Source organism: Orcinus orca, chromosome 14 (genome assembly GCF_937001465.1).
Source record: "Orcinus orca chromosome 14, mOrcOrc1.1, whole genome shotgun sequence".
Taxonomy (NCBI): Eukaryota; Metazoa; Chordata; class Mammalia; order Artiodactyla; family Delphinidae; genus Orcinus; species Orcinus orca.
The window spans coordinates 19,328,854-19,344,601 of NC_064572.1; the positions used below are offsets into that span (position 1 = coordinate 19,328,854).

A 15,748-nucleotide genomic window follows, 5' to 3' on the forward strand; every position below is an offset into this window, starting at 1 on the left:
TAGTCACTCACAGGAACTTTGTCATAACACAAATGAGCAAATGTAGAATCAATTAAAAGACTTGTTCAAAGCAATGAGCCATATGTCCCGATATTTGTCCCAGTTTTTCTTTTTTTCCATAGAGTTTTGCAGAGGCTGATGGGCAGGCCTAGCAATTTTAATAACCTAAATATAGACAAATAAAATGCTCTTCCTACAATGCATGCACTGAAACACAAAAATAAGGCACTCCATCTGAGCCTATGATTTTTAGAGAGATGAAGTGGCGGCTTCGTTTGCAAGCTACCTGTCTCTGAACACTTTTTTCTACAGACTAATGTTTACTTAAAACAGAAACGTGCCGTTTGAACTGCTTACTTATTGTAGTCAACAATATGAATTTTAAGATGTTGTGACACGTCATTGTGCCTGGTACCATGGTACCAGGAGAAGCTCTTCTTCTGTTTGGTTACTGAACCAATAGACATTTAAAATGATAAAAAGGTCACTACGTGTGATGATGGTTAAAAAAGATGAACTAGGGATGGCTCTTAAACTTCCCACAGCAAGTAGGGGTGCTCCCAGGGCTTCACGGAAAAGACTGGCTTTAGACCTGAGGCGCAGACTTGGATTTGAAAACTGCCTTTGCCATTTGTGAATAGAGAGCACTTCTTTCCCACTCCTAAGCTTTCCAACTTAGAAAGGCAACTCACTGTGGGCTTCGCCCTGTCCCTTAATGTTCAGGAAATGTGATTTCTTTATCTAAGTGGTAGATTTGGGAAAGGTAGCTGGGAAGGCTCCTCTCAGATCCAGTTTTCACTCTCATGGGCCTGAGCTTGGTCACAGAGGGCAGACATCCCCCTTCTGCTCCCCTAAACAGACCTCCGTGAGGGGGCTGCCTGCCCTGGGTCACTGATGCTGGCCACTGGGTAGGGGGTCTGCTCACTTCAGGGGTTCAGTTACCAAGCCCACTTGGCTCAGACACTCAGCCAGCCCTCAACCTGGCCTCCATCAGGAATAAAGGAGGTATTTTGCCTCTGACTGTTCTTTTTCTTTATTTATTAAAAGCCCCCTTGGAGATGCCCCAACATTACTTACTGCTTTTATGATCCTTAGAATGTCTCTGAACTTTTCTCAGTCTCAGTTTCCTCATTTTCAAATTGATGATTGGTTGATAGGAAGATTAAATGAGAACGTACACCAGAAATCTGGCACCACGGCCAGGGCTGGCAGGCTGTGGTCGCTTCTACTTTTCAAAGGATTTTCAAAGGACATACGTATGATCGCTTCTATTTTTCTTTTTTTTTTCAGTTGCTCCTACTTTTCAAAGGACTTTTATTTATGTGAGCTCATTTGTTAAAATCTGATAATTTGTGGAGAAAGCAGAGCAAAAACAAACATATTCCAGGGCCAGCACTGGTCCTTTACAGTTATATACACAGGATGCCTATATGAAATCAACACAGCCTGTTCAGTTAGAAGGACGCACCTTCTAAATGCCTAAGTCTTATTTATTGACTCAAAAACATTTAAATGTCTATATTAACAGCAATACTGCAACCTACTCTGTCAACTCAATGTCAGGGACTATCCTAGGCCTTTACATTACTTTGTTCTTTGACTCTTCAGGACGGAGTGGCCTTGGGAGATAATATACCATTTTACAAATGAGGAAACTGAAGTTCAGAGAGAGACTTGAAACATTTGACAACACAAAGTGAATACCCGGTGCTGCGTGGCTTTAGTGGAACACTACGTTAAGGAAAAGTTCACACTGACTTAAGAAGACCTTTTACTCCCAAGTCAAAAATGATTATGAATAAGCACATCATTTTTCATCTTGGAAGTGATATCAAGGATACTATTAAAATCAAAATGCACATTACTCAATAGAGTCCAACGCCTGACTAACGATGATATCACTGTCTCCAAGAGGTTCATACTTTCCCAAAATAGTTTCTCACTAGCCCTGTTCATCAGAGAAAAGAGGAGAGCAAGTACACACTGGCCTCACCAATGAGGACACACCCAAATGCCCAGGACTGGAAATAAATGTCCAGGCACAGAAGAAAAGAGGTAGAAGGCAAGAAAGTACTTGCAAGGAAAAGAAAAAGAAATCCAGTTCATTCCAGTATCAGTTAATTCTCCAGGCTGCTGACTGTCAACCTCCAGTGCTGGATGCCACCAGTTAAGGTCCTTGTCTGTCCGCTTGGCTACCCCTGGCAGAAGGTGGTCCTGCGGATGAACTGGTGGTCTTGATATTGCTAATGTTACCGGCCCCGGGTAAAACTCACAGCAACAGGTCCCACGGAGAATGAAGTGCATCTAATCTGAAAAACTGTAAACACGATCTAGTTGGGAAACAGCTGGATGATGTAACCAGACTGGGAGCCCAGGAGAGCAAAGGCTTCTCAAAGTCAATACCCAGCACTCGGTGGCTTTAGTAGTTATCCTTGTCAAGGATAACTTGAGCCTGTGGCCACACATCGGACAGGGCCAGGGCAGGGGGACCCATGTGGGTGTCAGATCCCCTAGACAGAGAACAGATGATTGGGTTTGAGGTGGGCTGCATCACTTCATAGCCCGGTGACTGGAAGGTCAAAAAACCTCACTGAAAAAAACCTCATTTCTGCATGTGAGTAATGGGTGGATAATGTTAACTGCCCCAACTCACCATAAGAATGGAATGACCCAAGGAATATGAAAGTGATATGAAAATTCTAAATTGCTATGCAAACAGAATCACAGATAATAATAATAATCTTGATGCTCCCAGATGTTTTATAATTGAATTTATTTCTTAAATTTATATAACACTGTGGCCCCGTATGTAGCTTTTTAGGATGGTGTATGTTTGATCAGAGTATAGGGAGTAGCCTGCTGGATTAACAAATAACAGTGGCCTTTTGGCCATGACAAAATACTTGTCTAAACGCTGACTCTTCCAGCTGAATATGCTTCACTCAGGCTGCTGTACTTTGCTTATGAGAGTGGCACTGCAGCCTAGGGCAGCAGCAGAATGGGTTCAAGCAGCCATCAGACCTAAGTTTTATTCTCAGCTGCACCACCAAATGTCACCTAATGTGACAATGGACAAGTAAAACACTCAGTCCCAGGCTCTTTTGTCTGTGACGTGGTACCGATAATACCTAGTCCGTAAGGTGGCTGAAAGCACAGAGTGAGATGATCCGTTTAATAAAACGTATGACAGGTGCTGCCCTGAGTATTATAATTATCATGATCTATGGCAGATACTGAGTGAAATGGCAAACTGCTGCTGAAACAGACAGTAGGTCTGTCTGGACATCCACCACAACTATCTGGAAATATTCTTTTAAGAAATGGATTCCATCTTAAAAGAAAAAAAAGTCTAATTCATAGTAACAGAGAATAGAATGGTGGTTACCATAGGCTGGGGGGTGGAGGAAAAGAGGAGATATGGATCAAAGGGGACAAACGTTCAGTTATAAGATGAAGAAATTCTGGAAACCTGATGCACGGCACGGTGACTGCAACGAATAAAAATGTATTATATACTTGAAATTTGCTAAGAGAGTAGATCTCCAGTGTTCTCACTACACCCCCAAAAATGGTAATTATGGGAGGTGACTGATGTGTTAGTTAGCTTGACCGTGGACATAATTTCACAATGAAGACATATTTCAAAACATCATGTGTACCTTAAATTCCATAAAAGAAAACCTCATTCAAGTAGCAAAATAAAATACAAATTAAGAGCTTACTAAAGCAGGTCTTTTTTCCCCCTAAAGTATTTCTTTTCTTGAAATCAACTCTTATTACCCCCAAGACTTATTTGAGACCAGAATACAAACCAAAATGAAGTTGCGTTCTGGAGATTTCCAAATCGGATTGATTTCAAGATAATTTAGCTACTAACTTCAACAAGAGAAGGTGAATCAAGGTCAGCATAGAAGCTGAGAGCGTTAACACATCAGCATCCGGCTCAAGACATCCACACGAACTGTACTACCTTAAGTTACAACACAAACCTCTCTGCATTTAAAAAAAAAAAAAAAAATCTGTAATCTTGATGACCAATCTGTGAGAGGTGTTGAGTGGATCACCTAAGTAATGCTGGCAAAGCACCTTGAAGAGGAAAAAGCAGGATATTAAATATCACTAGTCAAAGGTGCTTATCTTCCAAGCGACTATCTCTAGAAAATCTTTAATCCCAGGCTGGTGACCTTCTGCCACCATGCACATTTCTGAGAGCCCTTTAGAAATTAGCTTCAAGGAAAGAAATAGGAAAGTTAATCTGCCGATGGAGGGGGAAGGGGGCGGGCAGGGGTGGAACGGGGTTGGCAGGGACAGGAGGAAGGATTATTAGCATAACCAGCCTGTTGGGTTGTTCATTCCTCTCCTTTTCTATTACTGAGGTCATGGGAAAGGGCGGGTCTTGAAAAAATAAACATGAATTTCTCCCAAAGAACTCTCCAATTTGCACATTCCTTGCTAATATACCAAGTATTAGTACCCAGCACAATATGTAACTAAATATACATGAGATCATCCTTAGCCGGCCAAAAGACCAAGTCCAGCCCAAAGGATCTGGAAGCCTAGACTGGGAGATAAATGCGAAGCGTTAGGGGGTGGTAACAGTTAGGGGTAACAGCTGCTTGAGGTACAGGGAGGCTATCAAGAGGCCTCCACTACTGGCTCCAGAATGATCTCCACTATTACCCAACAGCCAGAGCAACTGTTTACACACTAGTTTAGTTACATCTTCCAAACTGGTCACCACTGGAAGCCCCGCGGCTAGTCCCCTTAGGCACAAACCACGTGGGCGAATCTGTTCTGAAAAGGCAAGTCTGAAAGATGAAAGCAACCTAACGAGAGAGGGACAGGGCCCCACAGCTGCCCCGTTTTCTCTCTTTTTGTAGACACATGGCATGTATGTCCACAGAACTGAAAGGCAATGGAAGATCCTCATTCCTTAGTGATCAACTGGTAAAGAATGCCTTTCTAGATATTTTTGCTGGGAAACACCCAGGTTGCTAGCTATTAAATCACAGCTCATTTTTTTTTAATATATTATTTTTCTTTATTCTTTTTTTTTTTTTTTTTGAGCTGTGCCACACAGCTTGTGGGATCTTAGTTCCCTGACCAGGGATCAAACCCGGGAGCCCAGCAGTGGAAGCATGGAATTCTAACCGCTGGACTGCCAGGGAGTTCCCTCATTTTCTTTGTATTTAGGTAAAATTAGATTTATGCCTAGAGAGAAAGCATAAACTAACAGAATCTCAAGGTTGAACTGGACTTTGAGATTCTAGAAGACTTTCTACATTGCCCTTGATAGGTGGTGGTTCAGGCCAGGTTTGACCACCACCAAGAACAAGCATATTAGTGAGGACAGAAGCCCAAATTAAACTGGCTTAAGACACCCCAGGGGTGGGGGCAGGTTGAGATTAATGTACTGGCTTATATAGTGGGAAAGTCTGGGGGGTGCAACTTCAGGCATGGCTGCATCCAGCCGCGGCTCAGAGATGGTAGGAATTCTTTGTCTTCATGCTCCATCCCCAGGAGCTTTGGGTTTACATCACCTTTACAGCTTAGCAACCCCGAAGGCTAGACAAAATCTCATTAGGCTGGCTGAGATTTTATATCTCACCTCAATGTAATCACTATAACCCAGGACAAGGAATCCTCTGAATGGCCAGGTTTGAGGCCCATCCTTGGGGAAGAGGAGAGGGAGGGGTTCAGCCCCTTCTAAACTACACTGACTGAGAAAAGAGTGGGTGTAGGGGTTTGAGCATCAGATCCTGTCACTGCCACCTAAAGAAGGTGGGATGGGTGTCTGCAGGTGAAAACCCAGGTCCCTAAGTGATTTCTGCTCTTCTCCCATCTTTGAGTAACTGCCAGAAATGATACTGAATTAAATGTTTCTGCCCACAGTACACATCGCAGTGGCTTGTGGGGTCATTCAAGGGAAGTGTAATTAACTGGGTAGCCTGCACAGTATTTTTAGAGCCCCAGTACACCTTCTACTTCATATCTATGTAAAGGCCAACTATTTCCACTCCTTTAAAGATGGCTTCTATGCCATAATTTTTAGTGTAATAATTTTCTCCATGATTTTCATAACTTGCTGCTGAATATAAGCTGTAACTGTTGTCAGTTCCTTTTAAAGCACATTCAATAAGAACTTAGAAACAAGCATAATGAAGAACATGTGTCTAAATATAAGCTTTCATGCTAACAAAAGGGATACAGAGGATGGTACCGCCCCATGTTAAGAATACTAACAAGCCTGAGATCCTGGAGGGCAGAGTGTGAAGTTCTCCGCTGGCTCCCTTCTCACACTGAATCATGCAGATAGAGAGTGGAGTGGTGTGAAAATATACATGTATAACTGAGTCACGCTGCTCTACAGAAGACATTAACACAACGTTGTAAAGCAGCTATACTTCAATAAAATTTTTTTAAAAAAGGAGGCAAAAAGGAGGCCACCTAGAGCCATATGGCCAGTGATTACCTGCCACTTACCAGCTGTGTCCCCTGGGGTGAGTTACTTCAGCTGTCTGTACCTCAGTTTCTTCATCTTTTTAATGGAGCAGAGAAATGATCTCATAGGGGTTTTTGTGCAACGTAAATGAGTTCATTCTAAACTATGCAGTACTAATTCTAAAACACTTAGAATAGTGCCTGGCACATAGTAGGAGCTGTTTTCAGCACCATCACCACAAGCATCACCACCTTATCTCCCGATGCCACGGCATCTAATGAACAGTATTCCATTTATGTCAATGGGGACTGACTGACCTGGATCATAACACGGCAATTACAAGAGCCACACCAGACAGTTGCTTTCAATAGTTATGTCAGAAGAAATGAAAGAACCTGTCTATTATACTCATCCTCGACAACCAGACTTCACTTGAGAGTAAACCCTGTTCTTTATTACCTCCTATTGGGAAAGGAATGTTTCTTAGAGCAACAGATGTTACTCTAAGACATCCTGACACACACAAATCTCAGCTTATAAAACAAATACGTTAGAGGTTGACTGACCAATATACAAAAAGATCCCAGCCACAGTTGCTTTCAGGCAGTGGTTCCTAACTAAAGGTGCATCCCAGTATCATCTGTGGAATTCTGAAAAACACATGTGCCCAAGAACCCAGCCAGGGAGACTCCAATTCGGTGCACATCTTAATCTCCAAAGAGCCACTTGGGGATTCCAATGTGTGCCCTCAACTAAGAACTCTGACTAGGAATCAGGGGCTTTCGACTCTGGGTGCATTTAAAAATTGCATGACAAGGCCCCCAGGGCCCCGGAATGAGGAACTGAACAATCATGACCTTAAAGGTTCTCTGGGTGGTTCTTGGGAGCAATTGGGGCTGAGTGTTCCTGCCTTAAATAATAAAACCTTCTGACAAATGCAAGACATGATTTATTTACATACGCATTTTCAGAAGCGTATCTACAGGTGATTCCTGATTACAAGGTAAAGGGAAGGTAAAGGGAAACAGAGTTCATGGATAATCCGATATCACAGTACAAACATGTCAACTCTTAATATCCATGGGGGAATTAAGTAGTTTACAAACTAATCATGACTAAGGCCCAGCAAGGAATGGGGATGGGCTTCCTTCTCTCAGCCTTGCTCCCCAGCTCTGGCCTCCATACCTCTGGCCTCCACACCAGCCTTCAAACCAGCACAGGTTCTTAGGATCATGGGGGTGGCAGGCCTAACCACCCTGGACCTCAACTGTACTTTAACTGTGGTTAATGTGCAAACGGATTAATCAGCAGCAGAATAATAAAGAGGCAACTATGCTTTGTATGGGTGAACTCTACTCTTGTTAAAAAAAAAAAACAAGACTCAAGCTAAGTTAATTTTTATTCATTTTTCACCTTTTCTTGTCAAAGCAACTTTAACTGGGCAATGACAAGGCAGTTTTAAATCTGCCAGTAAGTCATATATCATTGCTAAATTTAGGAATTCTAAATATTTCAGATTTCTTGCATGCTTTCAAACAAAATCAATACTGCGGACAAACTCCATTTTGAAATTTATCCATGCAGATTTTGAGACATGATAGACATCAATGATTTTTTGTCACTTAATTCTAACATAAAGTGTTTAAATGCACTTCTGAAGTAAATGCTTCTCATGAGTCATGCCCAGTGTAACTAGACTCTTCCCTCTTAAAGCCTCTCTTTTGAGGAATTAGCCTTTTCGCTCTCTTCTATGTTAAATGAGATATGGGATGAAATAAGTTAATACACCTCTTTCAGAATTTGTTTTCCCCTTTCCTCCAAGTTTTAATTTTAATTTAATTTAATACAAAATAAAAAAGTTGAAAAAGCTGTATATGGAATATTCATATACACTCAACCTAGATACAACAATTAACATTTGGCCATATTTGATTTTTTTCTCTCATTCCATGCATACACTTCTGGCTGAACCATCTGAAAATAAATAGCTGACAGAGATTACTTCATTCCTGAAAAATTCAGCATGCATACCCCTGGAAGAGAGATATTCCCTGTATACCTTCAATACTATTATCACTGTTCGGAAAATGAACGATAATTTCCTAACAGTATAGCTTGTACATTTTCAAATGCCCCCCAACTGTCCCTAAAATGTCTTTACGATATTCATATCTTTTTTTCCAAGTCTCCGGTGAATTTATCATGGAGTCATGTGATGTGCTCATTAAACGTGCTCGTTCCATGAGAAATGCCTGTCAGACCACGGATTCTCTGTGGCCATTAAGGAAAGCAGCTTCCTGCTTCTGCAGTTATCAACTTAAGATGTATCTGTAAAGCTTTCAAGGTGTCCTAAGCTCTCCTTTCTTCTGACTGGCCCACAGAGGGTTTGTGATGTCCACAGAGGTATTTTTGAAATTGGAGCAGGAACAAACTGTACAAAAGAACATCAGCTTTACCTCAGACGTTCTCTCTAGCCTTCATTTCTTTTCACGAATCCTTCATTCTGAGTAAATGTTGCCCCGCCATTCTACCTGAGTAAGTAGGTCTCGGCAGTAGCTGACAGGTAATGGTGTGAGAACGCTCAGAAGCCTGTTTGTAACCTTGTAGCATCGCAAGCATTTATATTTTACTTTAAGGTGGATGTGCAGAAATTGCGAGGCTGCGTAACTATGGTGGTAAACGTGGTGGAGATGGCGGTGCAGGTGATGGTGGCAGTGGAGGTGAGGTCACGGTGATAATGGTGGTGGCGGCCTCCATTTCAGGCCCTTGCCCCCCAAACAAGTATATATTCAGAAATATAAACCATGATTAGGGTCAACTGACAATCTGCTACTCCATTACAATAATAGCAGAATGTTCAAGGAATCTCCTTTTGCAAGTTTGTAAGTTTTGTGGGGTTCCCTTAGAGCACAGAGAATTTCACGTATTTCTACACTTTTAAGTGTTAGCAATACATCCACTAACATTTCATTTCAGTTGGGAACATAAAGAGATCAGGATTACCCAACTAGGATAATGACCACGGCCAACCAAGCAGAGAGTTCTTCAGAAAATCTCAACCAATACCTGGGCAACACTTTACACCCAAGAACTTAGCTTCATCATTTGAGATAAGTGCTTTCTCTGGTGCTAACGCCCATTTAAACCATGGCATGTACCCATAATCATTCTACAGAGGGTGTTTTTTGACCAAACACTGAAGAGTCACTGCAGTCAGCTCTGTAAGACCTGCTTGCTAAGAATGTTCCAGAGAGTATAAAGCATTAACATACGTATTGTAGGTCCTTACGAAGTACAACATACATCTGTGTGTCTGGAAGTCGGCATCTCCAGACAGATGGGAACCCTCAAGGTGTGACGACCCACGGCTTAACCTCTAACTTGGTGATGATAAGTGTTCATCACTTATTCATCTGCCCCAATTTACCTTCATTATGTAGTGAATCAATAAGTCCAGCATAATTTCACCATTTACGTTGTTTAAATATTACAGGCCACCTTCAAAATTAGTTTTATGGTCCAGTTTCATCCATCACCAGCTCCTGACTGTGCACATTTAACAGCAGGTATTGTGTGAATCTAGAATAATGACCCATCCTGAGCCCCTACGCAGCAGGACTCTGTTACTGAGTCTTCCTGTAACAAACCAGTATCTATTCAACCACAGTTAACGGAAAGAAGGAATTGCATAAACACCAAATGAACTTAGCAGAGGTTCTAGTAGAAAGCAAAATGCTGGCACGCCTTGAGAAGGCCCATCCCAGGCAGCTTTGAAGCTAAGGGACCAAAAACATGACCAATCTAATCTTTAACTTGCTAAAAACAATTTCAGCAAATTCCAACATGCATACGTAGTCTGTTGAGCAAAACCTAACCTTCATGTGGATAATGTCAGCAGCTTTAGCTACCAATTATTATTACCTCTCTTTTATTTACTTACTTATTTTATTTATTTATTTTTGGCCTCGCTGCACGGCTTGTGGGATCTTAGTTCCCTGGCCAGGGGTTGAACCTGGGCCCTCAGCAGTGAGAGTGCGGAGTCCTAACCACTGGACCCCCAGGGAATTCCCTTAACTGTCTTTTTTAAAAAGTGCAAGATTTGGCCAAGAAATGAGAAAGGTATCCATGCCTTTCCTAGAACTTTTCTAAGTTCCTCTTTGTGGGATGAGATTGATATGCAGAAGAGAGGGATATTTCGATTTATGGTACAATTGATTTTTTCTATAACTGGCAGTACAGGAAGACTTACAAATGCAAAACCAAACATGCAGAAACAGAGTTTCTGTCATGCGACAAAGAACGTGATTCCATCATACAAATGAAAGTTTAACGACGGAAGAAGATTTGACAGAAGAACGCATACCTGCTCTTTGGACGGCACCAGGAGTTCTTCAATCGTCATGCTGTCCCGCGCGAAGGAGCTTCTGTTCAAGGTGTAAGACCTATCCGAACTGAAGGAGCGGAGGCTGTTGTAGTTACAGTTAACCATTCAAGAGTGGGAGATGACGATGAGATGGATAAAAGAACGTTAATGCATGCAACTTGAAGAACAGGCAAGATGGCCAAAAACATCAACCAAAGTCGTTCTTGAAAAGACATCATCAAAAATAAAATCCCTTATACTTTAGGAAATTTCTTAAGCTTAGACAACCTCACGATCAGGTTTTGTTTAAAATTAGGCGGGTTGGTGTTCAATCTTTGAGAAGGTGAAATGTGTGAAAACTTCCATTTCACTATGACAGTCAAACCAACATGACTCCAGATGACTGCAGATAATTTGATAACTAGAGAGATTTTTCTTGGTTAAGACCTTCTTTTAGAGTCTCCTCCCTTTCTGGTCCATATGTGTCTATCTCGCACTACTGAATGGAATTATGGTGCTGTAAATGTATCCGTTAATAAGGCTTTGGGAACTAGATGTGAATTTAACCTATTGAGAGCTCTGGTTTATAGTGGCTTCTCATGGAAAACGTGAAGAGGGAAGGAGGGTTATGAATACACCTTACATTATCTTCATTGCCATCTCTCTGGCCTGGAAAAATTCAAATTCCATGTATGGTTATCTTGTCTTTCCTTACTGTATGCTTTTTTCCTTTGCTTCTTCTCTTCTCCTTTCTAGCCTCTCTCAGATCCTCTACACAGGCTTTGAACTTCCCAGAATGCAGGACTCCTGACGTCCTGAAGTACCACTCACCACCTTGACCTCTAAACTAAATACCAAGAGGGCTTGGGGGATGGGCAAAACGGGTGAAGGTGATCAAAACGCATAAACTTCCAGTTATAAAATGTGAATACTTCACATTTAGTTACTTGCTTATTTTCATTTTCTCAAATCACATTTTATTTTACGTGACTTCCAGTTGTAAGTCCTGAGGATTTAATGTACAGCATGCTGCCCATCGTTTATAATATTGTTTTGTATGTTTGAAAGTTGCTAAGAGAGATTTTTGTTTTGGCCGTGCCACGCAGCATGTGGGATCTTAGTTCCCCGACCAGGGATCGAACCCGTGGCCCCTGCAGTGGAAGTGCAGAGTGTCAACCATGGGACCGCCAGGGAATTCCCGAGAGTAAATCTTAAAAGTTCTCATCATAATAAAAAAAAAATGTGTAATTATGAATGGTGATGAATGTTAACTAGACTTATTGTGATGATAGTTTTGCAATATATATGTATATTGAATCATGTTATATACCTGAAACTAACATAATGTTATATGTCAATTATATCTCAATTTAAAAAAAAAGAGACCAATAGAGTCAGGGACGCTGGTAACCCTGCATATATCCACAAAGGGCACACAGGCAGGCTGGAATGGCAGCTCATCTGAGCCTTGGCGGAACCCCCGTGATCCTTCAAGAAAAAAGAGGATGGAGGCTGGTGAGCTGCTCCGAGGCCATCTTCCACTCGCCTCCCTACCAGGTAGGCTGTCTGAGGTAGCTTTTCACTGCCTCCCATTTTGAAAGAGGTCTGAGGCTTCCTGCCATGCCCTCCTTGGAAGAAAGCGGTCTGGAACTGGCTCCTTAGCAATGGGGCAGCCCACAGCTAGCGTGGTAGACATACAGCCCCTTTGGTTTTGGTGTCATCCTCTCTGGTGTGGAAGACAAGGGCCACAGGAAGTGAGCCCCGCCTAGGAAGTAATCAACTGTCTGAATTTAAACGTGGCTGCTCGAATCTTCACCAGCCGAATCTGGCAGACTTTGGCCTGGCCATGCCTTTGTCTGTGCTTGACAGGGGAGAGAGCAAAGGAGAGGTAACTAAGGAATGATTCTGTGCTTGCACAAAATGATTTCTTCCCCCACTGCCTACATTAAAGGCATATATGGATATATTTTAGAGACACCAAAGAGTATCCAAAAGTGGGGATTTTTATATCAAGATACAGAGGCCCCCAAATGACAGACATAATTCTAAGTGTCTACACAAATGGCTAGGTACATGCTTCTAGGATGAGAGCCTTACTTTCTCCAAAATAACCATCATTCTACAGAGTCATTATCTGATGTATTAAGCAAATACTTACTAAGTGACTATTATGAGAGGGACACAATATCAGAAAATGGATATAGAAGAAAAAAAAAAAGAGCATTATCCCTGCATAGAGCTTACCCAGTAAGCCATGTGACTCTGACCCCTTGCACCGTTGGGCCTCCAGTGCCCAATCATATATGACCCATCACTCTTTTTTTTTCCTATTTTTGTTGCAAACTTTTGTTACTCCTGTTTCTAGCCCCATCCCTTCTCTCAGATGCAATATAAGCTTCCTAAAAGCAGGACTTCTCTTTCTACTTTCTAACTCAACACCATCCAACAGAACTTTCTTTTCCAACAGAATGATGGACACGTACTCAATCTGCTCTGTCCAATACACTGAGCACCTGAAGTGCGGCTAGCGTGACAGAAGAGCTGCATTTAATTTTATTTAATTTTAATTCATTTTAATTTAAATAATCCTATGTGCCTGGCAGCTAGACCATTAGATAGTGCAACTTCTACGTACTTATAGCAAGACTCCATTTTGCCCCCGTGATGTGATTTGAGAGGCACAGGAAGTTCCACACTCTGCATCAGATATTCATTTCTTCAAATTTTGGTTCCCATGGCACGTGGTAATATTGGTGGTACGTGAGAACAGTTGTTTTATTGTATATGTGAACAAACACAAGTTTTTTTAAAATGATGACACATTCATTTTAACTTTAGTTTTTAAACATATCTAAGATGTGTTTTGTTTTTTTTTTTAAAACATCCTTTCTTTCTTTTAACTTACGTAGGAGTGCCAACGAAAGAACAGAGCCTAGAATTGGGAGCTACCAATGGAAAAGTCTAAAGATGTCCTCATTTTACATAATGTCACTTGACATAATTCCTACTCCTGACTAATTTACATTAGGCAGATGGAGCCGATTAACGGCATGGAGCTGCACTCTGAATCCTTAATATATTGAAGTATTGATACTTTCAGCTACTAAAATGAGAGATTATTTGCATGGGGGTCTGGAAGGCATTAAGTTGTTTTTCACTGAGGTCAACGATATTATTTGCAGCCATCAGTATACCCTAAGTGTTAAACAGGGGAAATGTTAGAAAAACACATGCTTCAGGTTTCTGAAGTTATACTGAAGTACCTAGCACAGCTTAGAGCAGAACCCAGCAAACAAACAGCCCTTCCGATCAAGACTTTTCCTTTAAACCCAGTGCAATTTCTCCAGTTACTTCATGCACTATACAACTTCGTTAAGAGAAATAAATTCCTCACGTATTCAGTCAACTTTGCGTAAGTAAACATTACTTGTCATACATTTAGTTACTTGCTTATTTTCTCAAATCACAAAACCGATTTTCTAAAGCTGAGCAGAGAAATAAAAAAGAAAAAGCACATGGCAGCACAGCATAGCATAGCACAGCACGATGCTGGAGAAAATAAAGATGAGAAAATGAGTCAAGGAAGAGCAGAGAAACACTGTCAAGGTGCCGTATTTTCTTACCTGATCTTGGGACTATTTTTAAGTATTTTTAGAAAAAACAGAAGAAGTAGAAAGCAAAAAAATCAGACAGGGAAAAAAAGAAAAATAAATGTTATGGTTGAATGAGTTACACATTTAATGTATCCCTTTTTAAATGTTACACTCAGAATATTATACTTGGTAACAGTTTAACAGTACTTTAAGAAACATATCGGCTTTATAGATAATTCGCCTCTGAGCATAACATCAGTTGCAATGTAAAAAAATGAGTTACATATAATAGCAACACATAAGAATGGTGCAATCCAAACTAGAAGTATGGAAGCCTCAGAAATGTCTTGTGGAAAATTTATAAGAGACAATATACTGGTTTCAACTCTCACTGGAGGTCAGCTGCTACAATTCCCTATATACAAATGATTGAGTCATGAAATGTAGCTTTTATATATTATCTGAGGAAGAGAATCAGCTAGTTATTGGATTACAAAAGCTCTTAAATCTCTAAATAGACTTTTCCCTTGAGGTCCCTTAAGATTCTGCAATATTTTCAGTTGTAACTTGTTATCTGTGATTACCTGAAATAAGACATGTTTTGAAAAACTTATTTTCCCCTTCTTATTAATGACACCTGCTACAATAAGATTTTAAGGCCTTTTATAAATATATATATATAAAGCCAAAATTCTAATAAGTTACGTGAGGCTCCAAATTCTATTAAACAAAAAAAGATTAACTCAAAGAAAAATCAATCCAGTGTCTAAACTGGCCACATCAACGGACACTGAGAATAAACTCCCAGGTTTACTTTGAGGGAAGTGCTGTTTACTATTAGACAATGAAACTTTTAACAACAGATCCTTAAACTATAGGAAAATGTCCCCAGGGCGCTAGCTTAGAAGGTTTAATTATTAGCTTAAAATAACTTGACTGTCAGCAAACAGGCTGTTAGCCCAACCAGGGAAAAGAAGTCCCCAAATTCTGGACAAGGTTCTGTTTCTTTCAACCAGTGTCAGGCTGGAGCCAAAGCTTTCCACACACAAAAGCTGTAGCTTCAGTTTTCAGAGCTGAATTTGCTACCATTCTACCTGTAACTTTTGGTTAAGTCACTGTTTCACTCTTAACATGTCCCTTCTAAACAAAGTAATGGCATACTTTTCAAAGAGATACTCAGTTGACAGACAATTCCAATAAACAATACATAATTTTTTCCCAAGAATGCTCTTTTAAGTCTCAATCATAAATTGTTCTTTCAGTCACGAAGAGAGAATAGTGAACAATCAACACAATATTTCTTACTTATTGGAAAAGAGGATCTTTCTTTCACTATGGAACAAAACTTAA

The 15,748-nt window shown here is 40.8% G+C and overlaps 1 protein-coding gene and 1 non-coding gene across 26 annotated transcripts in view; both read right to left on the minus strand.

Annotated features, from left to right (window-relative positions):
- ANK3 (ankyrin 3) overlaps window positions 1-15,748 on the minus strand; it is a 688,018-nt gene that overhangs the window by 87,864 nt on the left and 584,406 nt on the right. For 22 of the 25 annotated variants that reach the window (XM_049696621.1, XM_049696616.1, XM_049696615.1 and 19 more), the window contains one exon: window positions 10,806-10,908. In XM_049696621.1, the coding sequence (XP_049552578.1) occupies window positions 10,806-10,908 (103 nt within the window). The remainder of the gene's footprint in view (window positions 1-10,805; window positions 10,909-15,748) is intronic. The other 3 variants (XM_049696618.1, XM_049696614.1, XM_049696623.1) reach the window with 1 other exon arrangement.
- Window positions 10,434-10,506, minus strand: TRNAE-CUC (transfer RNA glutamic acid (anticodon CUC)). The gene has a single exon. It is a non-coding gene; the product is annotated as a tRNA-Glu (tRNA).